Source organism: Narcine bancroftii, chromosome 1, assembly GCF_036971445.1.
Source record: "Narcine bancroftii isolate sNarBan1 chromosome 1, sNarBan1.hap1, whole genome shotgun sequence".
Taxonomy (NCBI): Eukaryota; Metazoa; Chordata; class Chondrichthyes; order Torpediniformes; family Narcinidae; genus Narcine; species Narcine bancroftii.
Genome location: NC_091469.1, coordinates 324,955,929 through 324,980,440, shown reverse-complemented (window position 1 = coordinate 324,980,440; position 24,512 = coordinate 324,955,929). Strand labels below are relative to the sequence as shown.

At 43.6% G+C, this 24,512-nt stretch overlaps 1 protein-coding gene and 1 long non-coding RNA gene across 8 annotated transcripts in view; one reads left to right on the top strand and one right to left on the bottom strand.

Annotated features, from left to right (window-relative positions):
• The window catches only part of mrs2 (magnesium transporter MRS2), a 54,564-nt gene that overhangs the window by 3,237 nt on the left and 26,815 nt on the right, over positions 1-24,512 (top strand). For 3 of the 5 annotated variants that reach the window (XR_011347766.1, XM_069907725.1, XM_069907708.1), the window contains exons 2-9: positions 1,544-1,617; positions 1,698-1,734; positions 3,955-4,067; positions 7,644-7,817; positions 12,457-12,587; positions 17,160-17,276; positions 19,768-19,923; positions 22,876-22,993. Coding sequence is in view for 4 of the 5 variants with exons in the window: in XM_069907725.1 (XP_069763826.1) it covers positions 1,544-1,617; positions 1,698-1,734; positions 3,955-4,067; positions 7,644-7,817; positions 12,457-12,587; positions 17,160-17,276; positions 19,768-19,923; positions 22,876-22,993 (920 nt within the window). In the remaining variant the exon portion in view is untranslated. The remainder of the gene's footprint in view (positions 1-1,543; positions 1,618-1,697; positions 1,735-3,954; positions 4,068-7,643; positions 7,818-12,456; positions 12,588-17,159; positions 17,277-19,767; positions 19,924-22,875; positions 22,994-24,512) is intronic. The other 2 variants (XM_069907717.1, XM_069907732.1) reach the window with 2 other exon arrangements.
• Positions 15,435-23,805, bottom strand: LOC138748036 (uncharacterized). Of its 3 annotated transcripts, none has more exons than XR_011347768.1 (4): positions 23,648-23,805; positions 17,505-17,705; positions 17,132-17,374; positions 15,435-16,483 (listed from the first exon to the last, which is right to left on the bottom strand). It is a non-coding gene; the product is annotated as an uncharacterized lncRNA (long non-coding RNA). The 3 variants fall into 3 exon arrangements; XR_011347769.1 differs by having other exon boundaries at positions 17,253-17,374; XR_011347767.1 differs by lacking the exon at positions 15,435-16,483 and having other exon boundaries at positions 16,492-17,374.

Genomic DNA, 24,512 nt, shown 5'->3' with positions numbered 1-24,512 from the left:
ATTCTCCCCTCAGCCTTCTACACTCCAAGGAATAAAGACCTAACTTGTTTACCCTTTCTCTATAACGTAGGTGCTGAAACCCAGGTTTCATTCTGGTGAATCTTCACTACACTCTCTATTTTGTTCACATCCTTCCTGTAATTTGGTAACCAAATATTCAAAATTGTTCAATTTTCACATTACCTCCCAACTCTTAGACTACGCTCTGATTTATATAGGCCAGCATTCCAAAGGCTGCCTTCACTACCCTATCCACCTGAGATGCCAACTTCAGGGAACTGTATTCCATTATTGCTAGATCTCTCTGTTCAATTACATTCTTTAACACCCTACCATTCACCATGTATATTCTTTTTTAATTAGTTCTACCAAAATCTAGCACCTCACGCTTGTCAGCATTAAACTCCCTTTGCCAGCTTTCAGCCCATTCTTCTAACTTGCCCAAATCTCTCTGCAAAATTTGAAAACCATCCTCACTATCCACAATACCACCTATCTTGGTATCATCTACATAATTACTAGTCCAATTTACAACCATATCATATAAGTTCACCCTCCCTCTTTATTTTCTGCAAAGACTGGTGTTCCGGCCTACTATCAACAACCCAAACATTGTTACAACACCCAATCTCCAATGAACAAATCTATAAATTAAGCAAGCAAGTAAAAATATATATTTTTTTTTCTGGCTGGGAAGATGCCAAACAGAGCTGGGTCCAAGACTTCAGCGTCAGCTGCAGCCAGAGTTGGTAACTCCATTCACTACGTAGAGTGTGGCGCTGTCCGCATTGAAGAAATCGCCTCGCTGCCCAAATGTGCTCGGTGCAAGAACCACGGCTACATGTCGGCTCCCAGGCAAGAGTGGCGGCGTCAGCCTACCGGGCAGGAGCAGGGACCTCGGCCTCTACAATTGGAGAATGTCTGGGTGGGTTATGGCGGCATCCGGTGGTGGGGGGGTGCTTCCAGTGTATCTGGTGTATAAGTCAATACCCCCCACCCCCCCGATTTTTGAGGGTTTCAAGACTCAACTTGTACGCTGAAATATACAGTACGTTGCTTGACCTGCTGAATTTCGTCAGCATTGTGTTTTTACTTCAATTGTGTTGTCTGCAAGACTTTCATGCTTTACTCAAAAGCACAATGGTGACAGCTTCTTCTATGACATTTGCTAAAAGCTATTTTAAAATAATAAAATTTAAATGCTTGTCTTAAATGTAATGTTCCACGAAGCTGTTAACAACTTGCATTTATGGTGAGCCTTAATGGGCGCTGTCATGGTGTTGTGCTAGCCACCGAGCTAATCGTGCAACCGTAAAATGGAACAGCGGTTAGCGCAACACGGCCCCAGAGACAACTTTGATTTTTAACCTTAGATGGGTCCTCTCTGCACCAACCATATTTGTCATTTTTGTGACACACGCGGTGATTCTGTGCTGAGAACTTCATATCACTGTTGGCCTCAACTGCTCTGATTCTAGATCAAAAATTACATGTGTGCGTTGAAAACAAACCTTTGATATTGTCAACTTCTGAATTTCTTCAGTGAACAGACAGCAGTGTCACAGCAAGGATTCGCCGCAAATTACCCTCAGCAGTGTGGTTCCAGTGTTTTCTGTCGTAAGTGTTGTTCTACAAATATTTACTTTAAATTTAAGGAAGATGAGTGTACATCATATTAAAAATTAATTTTCTTTTAGGTGAAATATGAGAGTTCAGGGAACATGAGTTTCTTTGGTAAGTTGGTTTTAATCATTGTATATTTGTTAGTGGGTGGCGCAGTTAGCGTAACGCTGTTACGGTACCAGTGATGGGGATCATGGTTCATATCCCACGCTGTCTGTAAGGAGTTTGTATGTTCTCCCCTGTGTCTGCATGGGATTTCCCTGGGGGCTCTGGTTTCCTCCCACCGTTCGAAATGTACCAGGGTTGTAGGTCAATTGGGTGCAATTGGGCTGCACAAGCTCGTGGGCCGAAAGGGCCTGTTACGGGGCTGAATGTCTAAAAAAAAAAAAAAAAAAAAATTGAAAATTAAATTAAAGATATTGTTTAACAAATTTTATATAATCTAAGTTTGATTCCATTTGGAGTCCCAATGTTAAGCTTCTTCCTTCTTCCTTTTGCCTGCCTCACTTACGTTGTCTCCTATTAATTTAATACACCTACTGTCACCTCTGTAAATGTCTTGTTTCACCAGGAACAACGTGCTGTACTTAGGTTTACAATGTAGACCAGTGGTGCTCAACCTTCCCTTCCCACTCACATCCCATTTGAAGTAATCCCTATGCTATCAGTGCTCTGTGAATAGTAAGGGATTGCTTAAGGTGGAATGTGGTGGGAAGGGAAGGTTGAGAACCACTGCTCTAGACCCAATTGCTACTGAAATATTTTGCTTGAGAAAAATTGTCATTGGCCCATTTCCTTTGGAGTTCTGAAACCTTGCACATAACGAGTCAATAAGGGACGATTAAAACAATGGTTTTCAAACTTTTTTTATTTCCACCCACATACCACTTTAAGCAATCCCTGACTAATCACAGAGCACCTATGGCATAATTAGAATGGTATGTGAGTGTAAAGAAAAAGGTTGGGAACCACTGATGTATACTGATGCATGCAGCGATTTGTGAAAACTTAATTGGACAAAAATCTTGCACCAACCAAAAAAAAATTATCAGTGTAGTCAGAGGGTGACAGGAGGTCATGTATATGTTGGGCATTTGGGCAGAGGTGAGATTTAAGGAGTTAGAATGTATTGGAGAGAGGATTTTAGGGTGTTGGACAAAATTTCCAAATTTGACAGTAAAGGGATTATATCTGATTCTGAAGGTGATTCAGATTTATTGTCAGAATACATACCTAACATCATGTACAACCTTGAGATTCTTTTACTTGCAGGCGCAGCAGAATTACCACAGATTGGTAGAGCAAATAAACTGCACTCAATGTATATATGTAAACAAATAAAGAACTGTAAACAGATAACAAATGTAAACAAACTGCAATACAGAGAGAATGAAAAAAAAGAAAATTAATAAAGTGCACAAGTAAGAGTCTCTGAGTTTGTCATTGAGGAATCTAATGGTGGCAGTGTTCCCCTTGGATACACTCAATAGTAGGGAGGGTCTTACCTGTGATGTTATGGGCTGTGTCCACTACCTTTTGGAGGGTCTTACGCTCAAGGGTATTGGTGTTCCCGGTAGCCGGTCAGCACACTTTCCACCACACCTCTGTAGAAATTTGCCAGGGTTTTTAGTGTCATACCAAACCTCCCCAAACTCCTGAGAAAGTGGAGGTCCTGACATGCTTTCTTCATGATGCCATCAGTGTGTTGGGTCCAGGAAAGAACCTCAAAGATAGTGACTCCGAAGAACATAATTTGCTCACCCTCTCCACCTCTGATTCCCCAATGATCAGTGGATTGTCTGCCTCTGGCTTTCCCTTGCTGAAGTCAACAATCTGCCCCTTAGTTTTGGTGACAGTGAGTTCAAGTTGTTGTTGGTGCACCATTCAGCTAAGTTTTCAATCACCCTTCTGTACGCTGACTCACCCCCTTCCTTTATACAATCCACTACTGTGGTATCGTCGGCAAATTTGTAGATGGTGTTATTGTTTTACCGAGATACACAGTCGTAGATGTAAAGTAAGTAGAGCAGGGGGCTAAGAACACAACCCTGTGCTCCAGTACTGATGGAGATTGTGGAGGAGATGTTGTTACAAGTCCTCTCTGATTGTGGTCTGGAAGTGAGGAAATCCATGATCCAATTACACAATTACAGGTCTTGGAGTTCGCTGATCAGTTTTTTTGGGGGGGGATAATGGTGTTAAATGTTGATTCTGTATACAATATTTAGTTTGGTTGTTCAGAAGATAACAAGGGAGAGTTACTACTGCCTAAGTTGGTACAGAGAACTACCTTGAATTCATCACACATTCATACAATCCTTCTCACTGTAGAGCGAAAGAAGACTGAACTATACCAGGAACTTGGTCTTCAAGCTCGAGATTTACGATTTCAGCATTTATCAAGCATTAATATCAGGAACAATTGCATCATCCTCAGGATGGAGGTAAGAAAGCTTCTTAATCAAGAAAGAAATAAAGAGTTAATATTTCAGGTTGAGGACCCTTCAGCAGAACACACAATGATATGTTTCTGAGTCATTCCATATTTTTCTGATTTTTGTTTCAGGTTGTTGGCATTTGTGGGTTTTTTTTTTAATTTTCATTTACGGAATATAGTGACTTTCACCATTGTGGTAAATGAAGTACTTTTAAAGTATAGAGAGAAGGGTTCTGGCCAGAAATGCTGACTGCTTATTGCTTTCCATGGATGCTGTATGTCCTGCTGAGTTTCTCCAGCAGTTTTGTGTATTGAATTGCATTAGGAAATGCACAGCTGATGTATACAGGCGCTCCCCTACTTTCAATGGTCTGACTTGTGATTTTTCGAAGTTATGAGGGTACAATAGTATGGCTGTCATAATTTACTTCATGTAATATGGTAAAGTAAGGTCATTGCAAGTATCATTGATTTTTCCAATAAACGTTGATAATTCCTCTAAGGTGAATTCTTTGTAGCTTCCTTGGTCAATCACCTCTTTTAGTTCAGTCAGAAAGTTTCCAGGGACTGATACAGCATTGTCGGGAGAGAGCAGGGCAGTGGAATCAGTATGGGGTCTGAGACAGCACTGTCTGGAGAGATTGGGGCAGTGGGATCTAATACAGCACTGTCTGGAGAGAGTGGGGCAGTGGGATCAGTGTGGGGTCTGATACAGCACTGTCTGGAGAGAGTGGGGCAGTGGGATCAGTGTGGGGTCTGATACAGCACTGTCTGGAGAGAGTGGGGCAGTGGGATCAGTGTGGGGACTGATACAGCACTGTCAGGAGAGACCAGAGCAGTGGGATCAGTGTAGGGACATAGAGCCCCATCAGGCATACCTGTATTCTTTTTTGACTTAGGATTTTTTTGACTTGCGATGGGTTTATGATGAAGCTCTTCTTTTGATGGTACTACGAATCTTTAAAGCTTATCTTAGTGGACATATGAACTCTGAGTTAAATATCTCATCTAAACAACTCAATGAAATCTGCAATGACACTTCATTTCGAGCACAGAAATATTGCTCAATTGTAGCACTGTTTTTGTCTCCAGTTTATGAAATAAATAAGACCATAAGGCATTGGAGCAGAAATAGGTTATTCAGCCCATCGAGTCTGCCCCACCAATCATTCATGAGCTGATCCATTTCCTCACTCAGCCCCAATGCCCAGCCTTCTCCCTATAACCTTGGATTCCCCGGCTAATCAAGAACCCACCAATCTCTGCATTAAAAACACCCATTGACTTGGCCTCCACAACTGCCTGTGGCAACAAATTTCACAGATTTACCATCTTCTGGCTTGTTATGAGCCCAGAGGACCCCAAAACCCAGCAGCAATAGATATTCACCAAAACAAATGGTTACTTAAACAAAAGTTGCTTTTAATTATCTTTAAACATGAAAACGGGATTAAACTTTAACTTATTACTATTAACTAAACAAACCTAACTTAACCCTCTTCTAATTCTAAGCACTTGTGTATGTAAGTTTAGAAAAGTTCTTTGATTCACAGTACAATCTCATTCTCATTCCTCCAAGTTCACTAGTTGTAGACAATTCTTATACTGTGCACAGAATTTAAGATTTATAAAGTTTACCAGGCTTTGGTGCTTGAAAAGAAAATGGTTACCACTCAGGAAGTTTCTTGTCAGTTTTCAGAGAGATTTGTTGTTCCTGGACACAAACTGATCCCTTTTAATCAGCTACATCAGTGTCTTGCCGAAGAAACTTGCCCCATCAGGGTTTTCCAGATGATAACCTCTTTCTTTCAGGTCACTACAGAGTTCTTTTTTGTTGCCCTTATTTTAAGTGAAACAGTAGACAGCCAGTCCTCTCCTCTTGTATGGACCACAAGGGCTTTGACCAGGCTGAATTAAGAACTCACAACCCGTCTGCAAAATGGGGTTTTTCACAAGCTTGCCAGGTTGTCCTGTTCTAGTCCCAGCTGCTGCTGACTGTAAAACTGCAAAACTGAACTCTCTCTCTCTCTCTCTCTCTCAGAGAAAAAGCCATTTTTACTCTCTCTGCTTACAAAACCACACGATCCTCTTAGAACAGCAAGCTGCACTCCAGACATCCTCCAGCTCCAATCTCTTTCATCTGTTGCTTTTCAAAACAACAATCCATTAGTGAAGTCTCTTGGGCACTCCCCAAAGATTTTGTAAAGGGCCCCAGGAGCCGGCCTGTCTAGCATGAGCAGAGCTTCAGTATTTTAAATGGGATCTGTTTTGAAGTGTTTGTATGTGACCTTCACTAAAAAACCTACCCCAATTTATCTCCCTAAAACATTCCAATATACAATACAAACACAACATAATCTGTCACAGGTTGAAGAAATTCCTATCTCTGTTCTAAGTGAACAGTCTTCAGTTTTGAAGATATATCCTCTTTCCCCCAGACTCTCCCACCATGGGATATAGCCTTTCAACATCTACTCTGTCCATGCCATTTTGCAGTAAATGAAACTTGAAAACTGTATATATTGGAAAACTGAGACAGAAAATGCAGGAAACACTGAAGAGGTAAAACGACATCTGTGGAAAGCATAAAAAAGTTTGTGTTTGTTAGTTCAAGAATAGGTTCAATGGGTTCAAAGAGTGTCAAGGCTGGACAAATGAAGAAACAGTGGTCTTTACACAGGGGAATTCGCAAAAAGGGCACCCTCTGACAGACTAACGTACACAGTATACTGAGAAACGAGGGTTTAACTTGTTCAGCATTCACCACCCATAGGCATGGTATTCCACGTAACAAATAAATGAGCACATGCACATAAATCCAGTATAGCCTCTACTCAGGATCCATGCCAGCCCATTGCAATCGGCCCTCTGGAGCTGTGTAAAGCTCAGCAATGGTCACAACTAACATCTATTTACCTATAAGTGTGGTTTCCAGCATTGCCCTTCCTCGGGATCCAGGATGGGCCCATTGCAGTCAGCCCTCTGGAGCTTCCTGCAGCCTGGGCTTCTGGGATGGTTTGAAGGCAGCAGCAAAACAAGGTGAATGAGAGAGACTGCACATGCTGCTTTTTCAATACAGGATCCGTCCACTGACCTGCACAGACCAATCACGTATCAGACTCCCCTGTGGGCAGATCTAACCTTTGATCGGCCCCTGGAGGACCAATTACATGTCAGCTGCCAGGGCCAATCCTGCATTAGCCTCACAGGTGGACAGATCTAACTCATGATTGGTAGGTGAAGTGACTTCTGATTAGGCTCCGAACAGAGGTCACATACCTTCCACAATTCACATGTCCACCAGGTTCAAGGTGGGGAGGTCACGTAACCCTCCACAATCCAGATTCCAGGCGGGGAGGACACATAACTCTCCGCAATCCACACCATGGTGTTTCAGAACCTTCATCAGGTCGCTAATGTAGTCTGAATTGTTAACTGTTTCTCTTTCCACAGATGCTGCCTGATTGCTGAGTGTTTCCTAAATTTACCATTTTGTCTAAAAAAAAATCTGCATCCTTCTTCAAAATGCTTCATCTAATTTATCTCTGTCAGCAATGTCAAGAGGCGTTATTCCTTTTATCAGATCCTGAAAGCTGTAATAACTCCAAAGTATCTTCTTGTCCTGGATTATCATCAAGCAAATCTGGACCATTGGCTTTTTAAGGAGCTGACGTCGCAGTTGGCCGGAGATGGGCAACTAGCCACATACTCTTTGCCATTCGAATTCCGAGCCATTGAAACAATCCTTCAGCACAGGGTGAGTAAAAGGGGAAATTACTTGTATTGCAAAAAATAATAATGCTGACCATCTCCTCCCATCATTCATTGGTCCACATTCTGCTCACTGGTCTAATCCATTTATATTCCTTTATATTTTGGTGCTTCCAACTCTATGACTTCTGTTGTTGCCCACATTTGTACTGTTGACAACCTTGGATTCCATTACAGCCTCGCCCCACTTATGACCTATGCAACTTGCAACCATCCGTACATACGACCGAAGAAAAATATGGTATAAATTAACATCACAACCATCTATCATTGGGGGCTGATGGTGGGCTGTCAGGGGGGTGCGGGGGCTTTTGGGAGATTCTCCTGGCAGCCCGCTCTGGTCCCACTGCCCTGCTCTCTCCTAGTGGCATGCTGTCAGTTCCTGCACCGATCCCACCACCCTGCTCCCTTCCAACAGCCCCCACGCCGATCCCACTGACCTGCTCCCTTTCCAACAACCCCCTCACTGATCCCACCGCCCCGCTCCCTCCTGACAGCTCCCACGCCGAACCTACCACCCCGTTCCCTCCCAACAGCCCCCACATCGATCCCACTCCCCTGCTCGCAATGATAAAATGGATGCACTGAATTTCTGACTTGTGTCCATTGTGAGATACAACCAGTTGGTCAGAATGGAATTCAGATGTATGTCGGGGAGTACCGGTATTTTGTGTTCCCTCACAAGACTCAATGGGATCAATTTCAGTGAAAAATAAAGCAATATTAGAAATCATGAACATTATGCACTTTGGACAAGGTGCCCAGTTTTTGTTCTGGGTATCTCCAATTGTTCCAGTGCTGCCTCCCCCTCATGCTGTCAGTCATGCCTGCATGACACATTGCTGACTGCAAGCTACCTGCCTGAAAGCAAGCTGGTTAGTCTGCTTCAAAGCCCAATCAGAATTTATTGTCGTGAATAAGTCACAGCGTCACAGTGCAAACATTCGTATAAACCACCTTACAAATATAAATAAAAATAGTGCACGAAAAGTCAAAGTCAGGCAGTGTCTTTAGTTCATTGATCATTCAGGAATCTGATGGCAGCGGGGAAGAAACTGTCCTTGTACCGCTGAGGTACAAAACCACATGATCCTCTTAGAACAGCAAGCTGCACTCCAGACATCCTCCAGCTCCAATCTGTCTTCAGGTTACTGTTTTTTTTTCCCCGATGGTAGCAGAGTGAAGGGGGCATGGCTTGAGTGGTGGGGGTCCTTTGAGGATAGAAGCTGCTTAAGATATCCTCGATGGAGTAAGGTCTGGTGCCGATGATGTTGCAGGCCAAGTTAACAACCCTCTGGGGTTTTTTCTTGTCCTGAGCATTGGCACCTCTGTACCAGGCAGAGATGCAACCAGCCAGAATGCTCTTCATGGCACACCTGTGTGGAAGTTCTCAAGAGTTTTAGTGACATACCGAATAAAAGTATTTTTGCTGGCGAGCCATCTCATTGATTGCATCGACATGGAGGCTCTAGGACAGATCCTCGGAAATGTTAACACCCAGGAATTTGAAGTTCCTGACTTTCTCCACTACTGTGGATTCATGTTCTCTTAACCTACTCTTGAAGACCACAATCATCCCCTTGGTTTTGCAAATGTTAAGTGCAAGGTGACACCACTCAATGAGCTGATCGCTCTCCCTCCTGGACACTTCCTTATTGCCGTTTGTGGTTCTGCCAACAACTGTGGAGTCATCGGCAAATTTGTAGTTAACATTGGAGTTGAGCCTGGCCACACAGTCATGGGTGTATAGTGAGTAAAGCAGTGGGGTAAGCAGGCATCCTTGGGGTGCGTCTGTGTTGATAGTCATTGCAGAGGAGACATTGTTTCCAATTCATACTGACTGGTCTTCCAATGAGGAAATCCAGGATCCAGTTGCAGTGGTGGGGGGTGGGGGGGGGGGGGGGGGGGGAGGGGGGAGTGTGGAGAGAAGAGGTGCAAAGGCCAAAAATTTAGAACTTCTTGACTAGCCCTGAGGCTGAGCTGCAGTTGATGAAGAGCAGCCGTATGTATGAGTTGCTGTTTTCGAGGTGATCCAGAGATGAGTGGAGAGCCAGCAATATTGCATCTGCTGTGGAGCGATTATGACAATAGATGAATTATAGTGGGTCCAGATCTTTACTTAGATTCATGTTAATTCTGGCCATGACCAGCCTCTCAAAGCATTTCATTATAATAGACGTTAGTTCTACTGGGTGATTCTTTCTTTGGTTTGGCTTTGCGGATGAAGATTTATGGAGGGGTAATGTCCACGTCAGCTGCAGGCTCGTTTGTGGCTGACAAGTCCGATGCGGGACAGGCAGACACGGTTGCAGCGGTTGCAAGGGAAATGTGCTTGAGGTGAGTCTGTGGTTGGCACTGGGAAGGTGACCTAGGGAGGTCCCCTTTTCAGTTATTGTTGTGAGTGAGGAAACAGGCTTGGTATGTCTCAAAGGCAAGCACTCTGAACATTTTTTTTGTAGTGATGTGGACACACACTCACACACACTCTCTCTCTCTCTCTCTCTCTCTCTCTCTCTCTCTCTCTCTCTCTCTCTCTCTGAACTGGTACATACAGTGATCAAGGAAAAATCACTACAATGCCCCATTGACTCAGTGCAGGCACAGCTCTATGCTACAAGGGATACTAATTAAATGCTCCCAATCCTTTTAACAGTGCACATCTTACCAACAGTTCCTCCAGCACCCTTCCACAATTCTAGGCCTGGAGTGAAGCAGGGTGGTCCCAAGCTGGCAAAGAGAGAACAAAGAGCACATGGCACCTTTATAGTGCTGGAGGGACAAGCCCACATCATTTACTGGGGGCCAATGGCTCAGTGCCGGAAGGGTTAATCCAATTACAAGGCCAAGCACAGGCAGACTGGAGAGTGCAGTCCAGGTAATTTACAGGGATCCAACAGCAAGATATGGAACCAAACATTGATTGGCAGCTGGTGTGTCCTCTGATTAGGTCAGAGGGGTAGTGCTGTCACATGACGGCCATGACCCTTCCCAGTACAGTTGGGCATGTATCCAGCTGCCCTTCGTCGTCCTTCGAACACAGAGCAATTAGTGCTGAATAAGTTCCCACCCACGGTCCAGACAATTCTGCCCACCAAGTGGCAGAAATGCCGTAAGTGGGTAAAAACAAATGTCTGGTCCAAGATGTCATCGTGGGCCAGGTGCTGGTGAATTTCCAAGCAGAGGGCCCAAACATAATATGTTTGGCAACCTATGTACCTTAGCAGTGTCAATTAATTATTCAGATCATGCTTTAAATCTTATCTTCATTTACATTTATTAGTTGCAGATATTTAGAACCGAATAACATTATAGCACAACAAACAGGCCCTTCTAGTCAGTGCCAAACTATTGTTCTGCCTAGTCCCTTGACCATCAGCCAGTCCATATCCCTTCCATCCATGTAAGTGTCCAAATTTTTCTTAAATGTGAAAATTGAGTCTGCATTCACCACTTCAGCTGGCAGCTCATTCCACACTTCCACCACTCTCTGTGAAGACATTTCCCCTAATGATCCTCAAAAATTCAACCTTAACCCATGTCCTCTGGTTTGTAACTCACCTAACCTCAGTGGGAAAAGCCAGCTAGTATTTACTCTATCTATACCCATCATAATTTTGCATGCCTCTATCAAATCTCCCCTCAGTCTTTTACGCTCAAGGGAATATAGTCCTAACCTGTTTAACCTTTCCCTCTAACTCAGTTCCTGAAGACCAGGCAACATCCTAATAAATCTTCTCTGCACTCTTTCAATTTTATTATTGTCTTTCCTGTAGTTAGGCAATCAAAGCTGCACACAATGCTCCAAATCTGGCCTCACAAATGACTTTCTAACTTTACTAAAACATCTCAACTCCTGTACTCCATACTTTGATTTGGAAAGAACCATGTGCCAGAAGCTCTCTTTTCAACCCTATCTACCTGTGACGCCACTTTCAGGGAATTGTGTATCTGTGTTCCCAGATCATTCCTCTGTTCTACGGCTCTTTAATCTGTGTAGGTTCCATGACCTCACTGTTTGTTGGCCCACTTCCCTAGGCTCTGCTAGTTTCCTGAGAAAATTCTGGCTTGTTCTATCACTTCCTCATATGGAGGCGCCAACACTCAGGTCATGAAGAACTCCAGAGGGTTGTTAACTCGACCTATGGCATCACGGGCACCAGACTTCATCGAGGATATCTACAAGAGGTGGTGTCTTAAGAAAGCAGCCTCTATCTTCAAGGACCCCCACCACCCAGGCAGTGCCCTCTTCACTCAAGAAAAAGGTACAGGAATCTAAAGACGAGCACCCAGCAGCACAAGGACAACTTCCCTGCTGTCATCAGATTCCTGAATGATCAATGAACCAAAGGCACTGCCTTACTTGACTTTTCGTGCACGATTTTTATTTATTGTTGTGCAGTGGTTAATATAAATATGATGCTGCTTCAAAACAGCAAATTTTTGTTATGACTTGTTCATGACAATTAAATTCTGATTTTAAAATTTCTCCCATCTCTTCTGGCTTCATACATAGCTGAGTACTCTGCTCTTATTTATTGAGGACTCGTGGTAAGCACAACAGTGGCAAGTCATCTGCTCGTGCATGTCCATTTCGCTTAAAGGAAATGTTTGTGTATTTTGTCCAGATTAATGCTCTGCAAGCAAGGCTAAATCAGTTACAACCTCAGATACTGGAGACATTAGAAGCTCTGGTCAATCCCAAGCAGATGTCAATCGATCGAAGCAAACTGCACATTTTACTTCAAGACAGCAAAAAGTAAGGGGACCCGAGTAGATAAACAGGAATTCGATCGAAGTGTTAGAATGTATAGCACAGGAGACCGTTCGACATGTGTCCATTCAGTCTGTCCAGAGCCTTGAAATTTACAGTTCTTCAAATGCTCATTTCATATACTTTTTTTAAAAAATGGCATTTCTGCCTCCATTATTCTTCAATGTACCAGAACCCCCCGCCTTGGTTCATTGTGTAAAAAAAGGATTTTGGCTCAACTCCCTTCTTGGCCGATGAACCAGCTTGTATGCATGTCGTTGTCTTCTCCCTGTCAAGGACATTTAAATCAGAATCAGGTTTAATGTCATGAGCATGTGTCACAACGTTTGTTGTTTTGTGGCAGCAGTATTGTGTATCTCAGGTGCAAAAGTACTATTAATTCCAGTTCTGCAAATAGGAGATTTTTATTTTTAAATTGTGCAAAAACAGAGAAGAGTGCAGTTGTGTCCATAGGTTCGTTGTCCGTTCAGAAATCTGATGGCAGAGGGGAAGTTTCAGATTTCTTGTCAGAGTGCATACATGGCATCACATACAACCCTGAGATGCTTTTTCCTGTGGGCGAGAAAGAATTACCCCTTAATGGTAGTTCAAAATAACTGTGCCGAATGTAAAGAAATAAAGAAATGTAAACTAACTGTGCAATACAGAGAGGAAAAAAAAAGTGCTGAAGTAAGAGTCCTCAAGTAAGTCTCTGATTGAGTTTGTTATTGAGGAGTCTGATGGTGGACCTGGTAGTGTCAATCTTGTGGCGCCTACACCTCTTATCTGATGACAGCAGTGAGAACAGAGCATGGACTGGGTGGTGTGGATCCTTGATGATTGCTGCTGCTCAATGGCTAGATATTCTTGATGTGATATTCTGGGCTGTGTCCACTACCTTTTGGAGGGCTTTACACTCTGGGGTATTGGTGTCCCAATACCAGACTGTGATGCAGCCGGTCAGCACACTTTCCACCACTCCTCTAGAAATTTTCCAGGGTTTCTAGTGTCATTCAAACCTCCACAAACTCCTGAGGAAGTAGAGGCGCTGACGTGCTTTCTTCACAGTGCCATTAGTGTGTTGGGTCCAGGAAAGATCCTCTGAGATAGGGACTCCCAAGAATTTGCTCACCCTCTCCACCATTGGTCCCCCAGTGATCACTGGACCCCCAGTGATCACTGGATCATACACCTCTTGCTTTCCCTTCCTGAAGTCAACAATCGGGCTCCTTAGTTTTGCTGAGATTGTTGTGGGTGCACCATTCAGCCAAATTTTCAATTTCCCTCCTGTTAGCTGACTCGTCGCCCTTTTTTTATATATATATATATATATATATATATAGAACCCACTACCGTGATATTGACAGCAAATTTGTAGATAGTGTCATTGTCATACTGAGCCACACAGTCGTAGGTGTAAAGTGAGTAGAGCAGGGGGCTAAGAACGCAGTCCTGTGATGCTCCGGTACTGATGGAGCTGTTTTTGTAACTCTGGGTTTACACTCTCCAGGCCTCTCATAAATGTAGATATCTCAGTTAAATTCCCCTTCATTCTTTGCTGTAAAGAAAGCCGCTTTACCCAAAACAGTCACCTCCTAAGTATAATTCTACAGACCTGGCAACACCCTCCAAGGTTTCCTCCGCCTTCTCTAACAGTCACATTCTTCCTGTACTTTGCACCCCAGCCCTGTACACAGAACGAGAGCTGAGGACTAACAGTTGCTCTATGTATTGTAGCATTATCTTCCTCCTCCTGTTTATGTGCCTCAGCAAATACAGACAATATCCTGCATGCCGTCTGAACCACTTTATCAACCTGTGCTCCTTCTTTAATTAATGTTCCACAACACTTTTAGAACCCACGTCCGATCCTGACCTCGGGGGCTGTCTGTGGAGTTTGCATATTCTCCCTGTGGCTGCTTTGGTTTATTCTGGGTGCTCTGGTTTCTTGTGGGTTAGTTGGTTAAATTGACCACTGTGAATTCTCCTTGGAATCTAGGCGAGTGATTGCAGTGAACTGAGATTCACTGGTGATGGGTTGTGCAGATGGCTGGATCTTGTTATAAGCTAATAAAAGTGTCTGTTCTTCCAGTCTTGAGAGCTTTTATTCGCACTACAGTGATAGGAACTGGCGGGGGGGGGGGGGGGGGGGGGGTAGGAATTAAGATTGTGCAGAAAATAAAATTCGAATGAAGATAGAATTAGCATAAATTATATAAAAAGAATGCTGGAGAAACTCAGCAGGTCACACTGATCTTTATGCACCAACGATAAAGATACATAACCAACACTTCAGCTGCCTGAATAAACTGGCTGGAGGAAGGGCAGGAGGAGGAGCACAGGGTCACAGGCAAGAGAATATGAATGGTGAGCATGAGGAAAAAGGCTGGTATGATGGGAGTAGAATCACCATGCTGGAGAAACTCAGCAGGTCAAACAGTGTAGTTTATACAGCAAAGATGAAGAACCAATGTTTCGGGCTTGAGCCCTTCATCAAGGTCTGGGAAAATGTCAGCAGGCATCTGAATAAAAGAGTGGGGGAGGGAGGGGTGGTGGCAAAGGCAGGAGGTAATAGGTAGAGAAGGAGGGGAGTGGACAGCAGCAAGCAAAGGTAGGAGGGATGGCTGGGTGAATAGAAGGAAGGGGGTAGGAGAGCTGGAAGGGGGGAGGGAGGGAAGGGGGGGAGAGGAGAGCAGGTTAGCAGAAACCAGAAAAGTTTTTTTAATTTTTTTATTTTTCACACTATAAACCATATTGACCAAGATACATACAGACATTTTTTCTCTTGAATATATACAGTGTCATTTTCTCCCCCTTTTTCCCCCCTCCCTTCCCTCCCTCCCTCACCCCCTTTCCCATTTATTTAGTTCAATCTATAAGATGCATTAGAAACCAGAAAAGTTGATATAAATGCCAATATGGCTGGAGAGTGCCCAGATGGAATTCCTGATATAATGGGGTGGGCATAACTCTCTGAATAGAGAGGGAAGGAGACAAAGGCATAAGGAGAAGGAGACAGGAGTGTCTTATTTCAAACCAGAGAAGTCTATGTTAATGTCATTCAGTTGGAGAGGGGCCAGGCTGAATATTAGGTGTTGCTCCCCCAATTTACAGGGGGACTTCTGTTTGGCAGCGCACGAGTACATGGATAGACGTGTTGGTATGGGAGAGGGGTGAGGAATTGGTTTACTTTCGGCGTGAGTCACTGGACCAGAGGGTCCATTTCCCTCGGTCTGTGGTTCATTTACCTTTAGTCCAATGTTGGATTCCGACAAAGATCCAATGATCTGGAATGTTCTCCCAATGGGAACATTTCTTTAGATCTTTCACCATGTGAAAGCCATTTTAGAAATGCATTGTCATTAGAAATGCATTAACAGCAGACCTATTCAGGCTAAAACTGAGATTAATGGATATATGCCTGAGATTTATCAGCTGATGATCACGTAAACCTTTGACTACAGTGAAACATGACAGTCTGGAGACTGTGATTGTAGTTATTATTTTTTTAAAAACACGGAAATGCTGGAGGAACTCAGCAGGGCTCACACCGGCCATGGCAGGTAAATATATATAACTGGCATTTCACGCATGAGCCCTTCAAGGTATGAGGAAAAAAGCAGGCAGGTGCCTGAATTAAAGACAGAAAGAAAGGGCAGTGGGAGGAGCACAGACCAACAGACTAAACCTGGGGGGGTGGGGGGATGTTACGTGGAAGTGACATTTCTGCCCCTTCTCTGATGTGATGTGGAAAAGCACAGATGTACGGCATAGAAATGGGACATTTCCATCTGCTCAGCATGTCAACCACCTGATTATTCTAATCCTATTTTAATCTCCCGGCGGCCCCAACAACTCCCACTGGTTTTCTCTTGCGTTAAGGGCTGCAACACCTTTGGAATCTGAGAAGAAATCAGAGGAAAACACACACAGTTACAAGAAGAACCCAGAAACTCCATACATCAAAGAACCTGCGATGTATCAGCTGTATCGTTGTGATTGCTATGCTTCAGCAAAGTGAACTAAGCATATGGCTAAGAGTCTATTTATCTATCCCTCTTTACCTATTTTTTGGCTGTTATCCCCTTAGGACTGCGCTCCAAGTTTATGGGCATCCTTCCCTATGAAGCAGTCATGTTAAATTGGTTTCTTCTGTTCTTCTCTCCTACTGACTACAGTATCTGGAATTCAAGCAACCACCAAAAAAAATTGCTCAAAATAAATAGATAGAAAATACACAAGTTTAAAATTGGTGCGCCTCGCCAATTACACTGCACACAATCTCAACCAACCGAAACATTCACTTATCCGGTGCCTCCAATCCCCATAGGTGACAGATACCAGGGGTTTTACTGTATGTAGAAAACATGAAAAATATTTTATGATTTAGACTGTGGATCCTGATAGGAATGGCTTTTCTATGTTAAAATAGTAGAAATTCAATATTTAAATAAATGTAATTCTGATGTTGACGTTTGTAGTACAAGTTGCTGGAAAATATGCGCATGCATACATCTGAATATGTGGAGCATGATTCGTGGTGGATTTACATCAATATTTTTCTTCTTTATTTCAAAGCTTGTCTGGCTTGGAGACGGATATCAAGGTGTTCAAGGAGACATTACTGGCGATTCTGGATGAAGAGAAGCTGCTCAAAGAACTTTGTCTCACCAGTTGGAATGAGCATCGTGTCTTGTATGTAATCCTTGCTAGAAATTTCCAGTCAACAATTGAGAAAGTATAGGCTTTTTGTGCTGTAAATTGCAAATCCTTTCTCCTAAGGCCACCGGTAACTGAAATTCAAGCAACCAGCAAAAAAAAATAGAGGAAAATATATTTAAAATTTTAAATAAATAAGAACAAAATAATGAGTAAAATACACAAGTTTAAAATTTTAAATGTTCTCTGAATTCACACACAAACCTATGCTGGCTGAATATTTGCTCCCATCTTCACCAGAGGCCTTGGTCATGCTTTGCTTGTAGCAGCTGTTCGAATAGAATTGTGTGAAACAGCTCAGGATGAAGAGCTGGTTGATGCCGCTCGCTGTCGGAGTGACTCTTAAAGTATCTCCTTATCCCTGCTTTGTTAGGGTCTCCCTGGTTGGAGGCTTTATCTGTAAACCTGGGGGAGTAGAGGGGGTTCATTATCTCTAACGTTACTATTCATCTTTCGGGCGGCTCCGTGGAGGGGGAGGAACCTGCAGATGCGGCGACAGTTAAATGCTTTCAAAGAATGTGACTGGGAAAATAAAGGAAAATGCTTTAATGTTTATATTCATGCCAGTGAAGTTTGTTCACTGTAAGTACAGCATTGTATTTTTATCTTTTAAACTGTTAATTCTTAATACAGCACATTAGTTAGCCATCATAAGAATGAGTCTCAAGCAACCAAAGTATACACTTATCCAGTATCTACCAATCCCCACAGGTTTTGGATACCTGGGGTTTTACTGTAATATGTGGATCTGCAAAAGAGCTTAATTTTGAGAAGATAGATTTTCTAGGCAGTCTACCTTTCTTTTAATAGATATGGAAATGTATGGATTTGTGGCCAGGATTGGATTCTATTGTGTTTCAAATCAGAGTGGGTTGCCTAATGCCTACTGTCCAGTTTAATATATTTAATAAAAGCAGAAAATGCTGGGTACATTCAGTAGGTTGGGAGCATCTGCGGAAAGAGTAACATTTCCAGTCTGCAACCTCCCAACAGAGCTGGGAAAGTGCCACGGGTTTGAAGTTGCAGAGAGCAGCGGGATGGAGGGGGCATAAAATGATATCTGCAATAAGATGACCATGTGTATGAATCTTGGGCTGCACATTTCCAGTATTCAGAGTTGCTTTGATTCACTCTTCCTCTGCTAGTTGAGCTCTCATCTCATGCCTACACTGCTTTTGGTATTCACTCATCTTAATAATAATAAGTTTATTGCCATGTACATTGGACAACATGCATCTGCACCAAAATTCTTGCTGCAGCCGAACTGCAGTGGTTTACATTAAATTAAAATGTAAAATTATAATAAAAAGATTCTTTTAGCCATCACTACCACCATTGTGTATCATCCATTCTCTGCTGATCATCCCCCCCCTCCCCATAACAGATCTTCCAGTTTGCTCCATTCACCCCATCATCCTTGTCCTCACTTCTCCGCAACTTGCATTAGCTTTTCCCAATCCTAACGGAAGATCACCTTTTGGATCTCCCTGAAATGTTGGGCTTCGCCTCCGTGCTGTCTGACTTGAGCAGTTCCAGTACTTTCTGTTCTCAGTTAACACTTTGATGGTGTGTTCAGAGCGATGCTGTTTTGGTACGGAGGTGGAATTGAACCTTGCTGTTTCACCGAACTTTTTATTTCTAACTTTCCACCTTTTAAGTGACAATGGCATCCACAGGAACAGCTCCAACAATTCAAACAACCTGGATGTGGTGGTACACCACCGGGCTACTGTAGCGGGCAACCTCTGTACCTGCAGGAGTGTAAGGGGACAGGACAACACCTGGTCGGCTGTCAATCAGTCAGCCTGAATGGATCAAGCCCCACCCGGTCGGGTGTCAATAACCCTCCGGGATATAAGCCTGCGCCGGCCTCCCGAGGCCTCACTCAGAGTTGCTGCAGCCACAGCCAGCCGGGCTCTGTGGAAGTCTTTGTGGATTAAAGCCTGTTGTACAGTCTTTACCTTGTGTGTGTCTGATTCTGGCTAACAGCGCACCACACTGGAGTTGTCAATTCCTTGAATTTGGGACTGTGGCGAAGGGAACCAAGATTGGGCTTGATCTTTGTAGTATTGCAGGGCGTGCGGTTTGTCCCATGTGTTGTGAAGCCAATGTCGGACTTTCTCGAGCTAAATTCAAACTCCAGAAACAAAATAGGAAGGGGCATCATTATAAAAAGAAAGGTAGACTACCTAGAAAATCTATCTTCTCAAGATGGAGCTCTTTTGCAGATCCACATATTACAGTAAAACCCCCAGGTATCCAAATTGGCAGTTGAAAATCCTTAATTTGTAAATAATTCATCTGCAATAACGGTGGAAAAATAATTGCTGTGCAGAATGCATGTTTTAAGAGGTGTACATTGAATGGTAAGTCTGAAAATAGTTATGGTTATTAAACTGCATGGTTTATAATAATCACAGAAAGTTTGCAATGTCTGAATTCTAGCACTCGGGTGATTTCTCGTTAGCAGTGACCAGAATAATGCAGGCATTGATCTCGCAGAGGAAATGGAGCTCCTGCTGGAAAATTATTACCGGCAGGCTGAAGACCTGGCCAATGCAGCGCGAGAGCTGAAGGTGCTCATAGACGATTCTGAGAGTGTCATTTTTATCAACTTGGACAGGTTGGTTAATGTAATAGGCCCTCCTCCAATTCTGAGTGAAGCCTGGGATGTTTCCAACATTGCATGCATCCTGCCCAGATTTGGAGTAATAAAGTTCATACAGCATGAAACAGGCCTTTCTGCCCACTTTTCTATTGTACTGACCCACACTATAACATAGCTTCAGAACCTTTGATGGCTTGGTGATTTTGCCTCGACCAACCATTGTCAAAGGGGCCATACGCTCCCCCCACCGGGGAACAAAGCGCATTTAAAGTGGGGCCATGGACTGAAATATTTTATGCAGTTGGAAGGAGAAACCAACTCAACTGCTTTGTAGGGAAGAGAATCTGTGAATTTGGCCATAGCCAACAAAAAAAAATGTTGAGAATGGCTGATGTAGGTGATGTAAGCTTCAGGAAACTTATTCTAACCACACTGTGTAGGGGGGTGGGGGGGGGGTGGAAATCGCCATCTGGGCTCCTCCAAAATTCATACCTCTCACCTTAAACCTGTGCCCTCTTGTAGACACCAAGGGAAAAGGATTACTTTCATCTACCCTGTCTAAGCCCCTCATAATTTTAGATATCTCTGAGGAAAACCAGTCTATCCATTAATCTGAAATGCTCCAATTGTGGCAAAAGTCTGCAACTTCTCCAGCACAAGCACATTTTTCCTCAGACTGTGGCATCCAGAACTCTGCACAATTCTCCAGGTGTGATTTGTCCAGTGTTTTAGAAACATGACGTTCCCAGCTCTTTTATTCTATGCCGTGGTCAACGTAGGCATTTATCCACATGCTTTCTTCACCACCTTACCCACCACTGCTGCCACTTTAAGCAATATATGGACGCAGCCCACTCATCACCACTTCTGAGAGCCCTACCATTGACTGTATATGTCCTATCCTATTTGCCCTCCCAAAAATACCTCACCGTGTACTTGTCAGGATTAAATTCCATTGGTGAATGCTGCCCCAAACTTTCCTGCTATTTGCATATCATCTGCAAATTCACTTATCACAGTATGGTTGGCATAGCGGTTAGCGCAACGCCTTTACAGCACCAGCCATCGGGATTGGGGTTTGAATCCCGCACTGTCTATAAAATGTTGGTACATTCTCCCCATGTTTTCTGCGGGGGTTCTGGTTTCCTCTCACCCTTCAAAACTTAACGGGGCTTTAGGGTAATTGAGCACCACAGGGTTGTGGGCCGAAACAGCCTGTTAGCGCACTGTATGTCTAAATTTTTTTAAATGGGTGGGAGGGCCGAAGAGGGGGGAAAAAAGCTGAGAAAGTGAGAAGTGAAAGGGGGAGGGGATGGTTCACTGAATGGAGAGCTCCTTCCCATATCCACCTAAGACTTCTTGTCTGTGGCTGTGCTCCTTCCTCTGCCCATCCCCCTGCACCCCACCACTTTGTTCGGGTGCCTGTCTGCATTTTATTCATACCTTGATAAAGGGCTCAAACCTGAAATGTTAGTTAGGTATCTTTATCTTTGCTACATCTACTGTAAAATGCTCCATGACTTGCTGTGTTTTTCCAGCATTTTTGTGTGAACTACAATCAGAGTGTTTGCAGATTTTCGGGTTTAACTCAATTTGTTACACTAAAGAATTTCTTAATGGAAAATTCACCATATTGCAAGGTGTGGATAGAGATTTTCAAAATTTATATTTTTAAAGGAAACTTTAATGGATTCAAGCTTCAGGCTAGTCGCAGTGGTTCTCAACCTTTTTCTTTCCACTCACATACAGTTACGCAATCCTTTATCTGGACATCTAAAATCTGAAAGCTCCAAAAACCGGCATTTTTTTTCCTGCTGCTGATACAGCGGAGGGGGAGAGAGAAAGAGAGAGACAGCAGCATGACTAGGTTGGGCAGGGCAAGGGGGAGACAGCAGCACGGCTCGGGTGGGCGTGGGGGAGGAGAGAGAGAGAGAGAGACGGCAGCGCAACTCGGGTAGGCAGGTGGAGAGACGGCAGCGCGACTCGGGTGAGCAAGGGGGAGAGAGACAGCAACGCGACTGGAAGGGGGTGGATACGGCAGCACAATTCGGGAGGGCTTAAATCTGGGGCCGCTGGCTTTTGTTCTGAAATCCAGAAAAATCCGAATTTCGGAACACTCTGTCCTCCAAGAGTTCCGGATAAAGGATTATGAACCTGTACCACCTTTAGTAATCCCTATGCCATCGGTGCTCTGTGATTAGTAAGGGATTGCTTAAGGTGGTATATGGGTGAAAGAAAAAGTTTGAAAACCACTGTTTTAATCATACCCAATTGACTCGTTATATCCATGGTTTCAGAACTCCAAAGGAAATGGGCCAATGACAATTTTTCTCAACCGGAATATTTCATTAACAATTGGGTCTAGAGCAGTAGTTCTCAACCTTCCCTTCCTACTCATATCCCACCTTAAGGAATCCCATACTAATCACAGACCACCGATGGCATAGGGATTACTTAAAGTGGTATGTGAGTGGAAGGAAAATGGTTGAGAACCACTGGGCTAGAGTCTTGGCAAATGTGTACATGCAGGTAAGAAATAAACAGCTTGCACTGTATTTAATTATATAAAATGTTATGGAATTACAAATTAGATCTGCATCAATGTTTCGTACACAGTAACAGGTCAGTGACTATAATAGTGAATTAATAGATCTACCAAAAGTATCTTTTTTTAAAAAAAATAAAGTGCAAATGAGTCCTTAAATGGGTCCCTGATTGAGTTTGTTGTTGTGGAGTCTGTTGGTGGAGGGGTAGCAGCTGTTCTGAACCTGTTGTTGCGAGTCTTGTGGCACCGACACCTCTTTCTAATGGCAGCAGTGAGAACAGAGCGTGTGGTGAGGGTCTTTAAAGGTTGCTGCTGCTCTCCGACAGCAATGCTCCCTGCAGATGTCCTGGATGGTGGGAAGGGATTGGCCTGTGATGTCCTTGATCTGTGGCTGTGCATCATTTAATTTTGGTTTTCTGCAGCCATCGTAATGTGATGATGCGTTTGAACCTCCAACTGACAATGGGAACGTTTTCAGTTTCCCTCTTTGGAATCCTGGGAGTGGCTTTTGGCATGAATTTGGAATCCTCCTTTGAAGAGGTGAGACTGATTTAATACAATCAATGAGAAGCTAGAGGTCAGGTAGCAGACATGGAGCGAAGCGGACAGGCAGTGTTTTGGGGTGAAACACCAAAGTCTGCAGATGCTGTGATTGTAGTAAAAACACAGAAATGCTGGAGGAACTCAGCTGGTCTCGCAGCAGTCATAGTAGATCACAAGTTACAGGAGCAGAAGTAGGCCTATTGGCCCACTGAGTCTGCAATGCCATTTTATCAGCCCCACTCCCCAGCTTCCCCCACCCAAAGCTTTGATGCCCTGACTAATCAAGTACCTGTCAATCTCTGCCTTAAATATACCCAACGACCTCACTCCCACCGCCACCCGTGCCAACAGGTTCCACAGACTCACGACACTGACTAAAGAAATGTTTCTGCATCTCTGTTTTAAATGGACACGCTTTTATCCTGAAGTTATGCCCTCTTGTCCTAGACTCCCCCTTCCATGGGAAGCACCTTTGCTACATCTGCTCTATCCCCCCTTTTATAACAATGCCCACTAGTTACTATGCAAATCTCTATAACAGGGTAAAACTAATAGATTCCCCAGCCTAAATATAACATATGTAATTAAAGTCGAAGTTATATCTCCAACCAGCCCACAGAAAAACTTAGACACAAAATAAACAAGACTCACAAAACCTCGATCTCAACCGAAGCAAAGATCATAAACAAAATTCAGTTTGTTTGGTAAACTGAAGCCAAAAGATCTTTGAGAGAAATTCGAAGTTGTCTTCTTGTGTTGCTTGCAGAGAGAGGAACAATTACTTGGTCCGTATCCTTCTGGCTGCCTTCGGAATGTTCATCCTTTTTAAAATGCCCAACATTCTAAACTCCATCCCAGACAATTACTCTGCTTGAGCCTCCTTCACTCCACAGCCACACCCAGTGGTGGTTTGTCTTCCAAGTCCAGAAATTTCTACATCATCTGCACATGCCCAATCCATCTCCCACTCTCTCAGCAGTCCGCCTTCACCTTGGCTCTCAAAGGCAAACTGTCACTTTTTAACATAAAACCACACAACACATAGGTCAATAAAACACAGAACTCTGTAACAGCTCTAATACAGCAGAAATGGTGCAATGCGAACTTTCTCTGTATATTCACAGTGGGGTTTTGCAGTGGGGTGCAGATTGAGTGTGCATTAATGAAATTGTTTTCTAATCTATGCAGAATATTACGACCTCTCCAGTGGTTTTGCCTCTTTTGGTGAGGTACGACATTGCAGCCGGTAGAGTTGTTCTCTTGCACTTCCAGTGACGGGTTCAGTCCTGACCTCCGATACTCTTAGTGTGGAATTTGCACATTTTCTCACTGACCACATGGGTTTCCTCCTCATGATGCTCTCTGGTGCATGCGTAGGTTAATGGGCCTCTGTAAATTGTCGCTAGGGTTGAGTGGAAGAATCAGAAGTTGATGGGGAGACCCAGAGAGTGGAATTATCGTTGGATCCATGTAAATGGGTGCTTAATGGTTGAAGGGGAGTCGGTGTTGAAGGGCT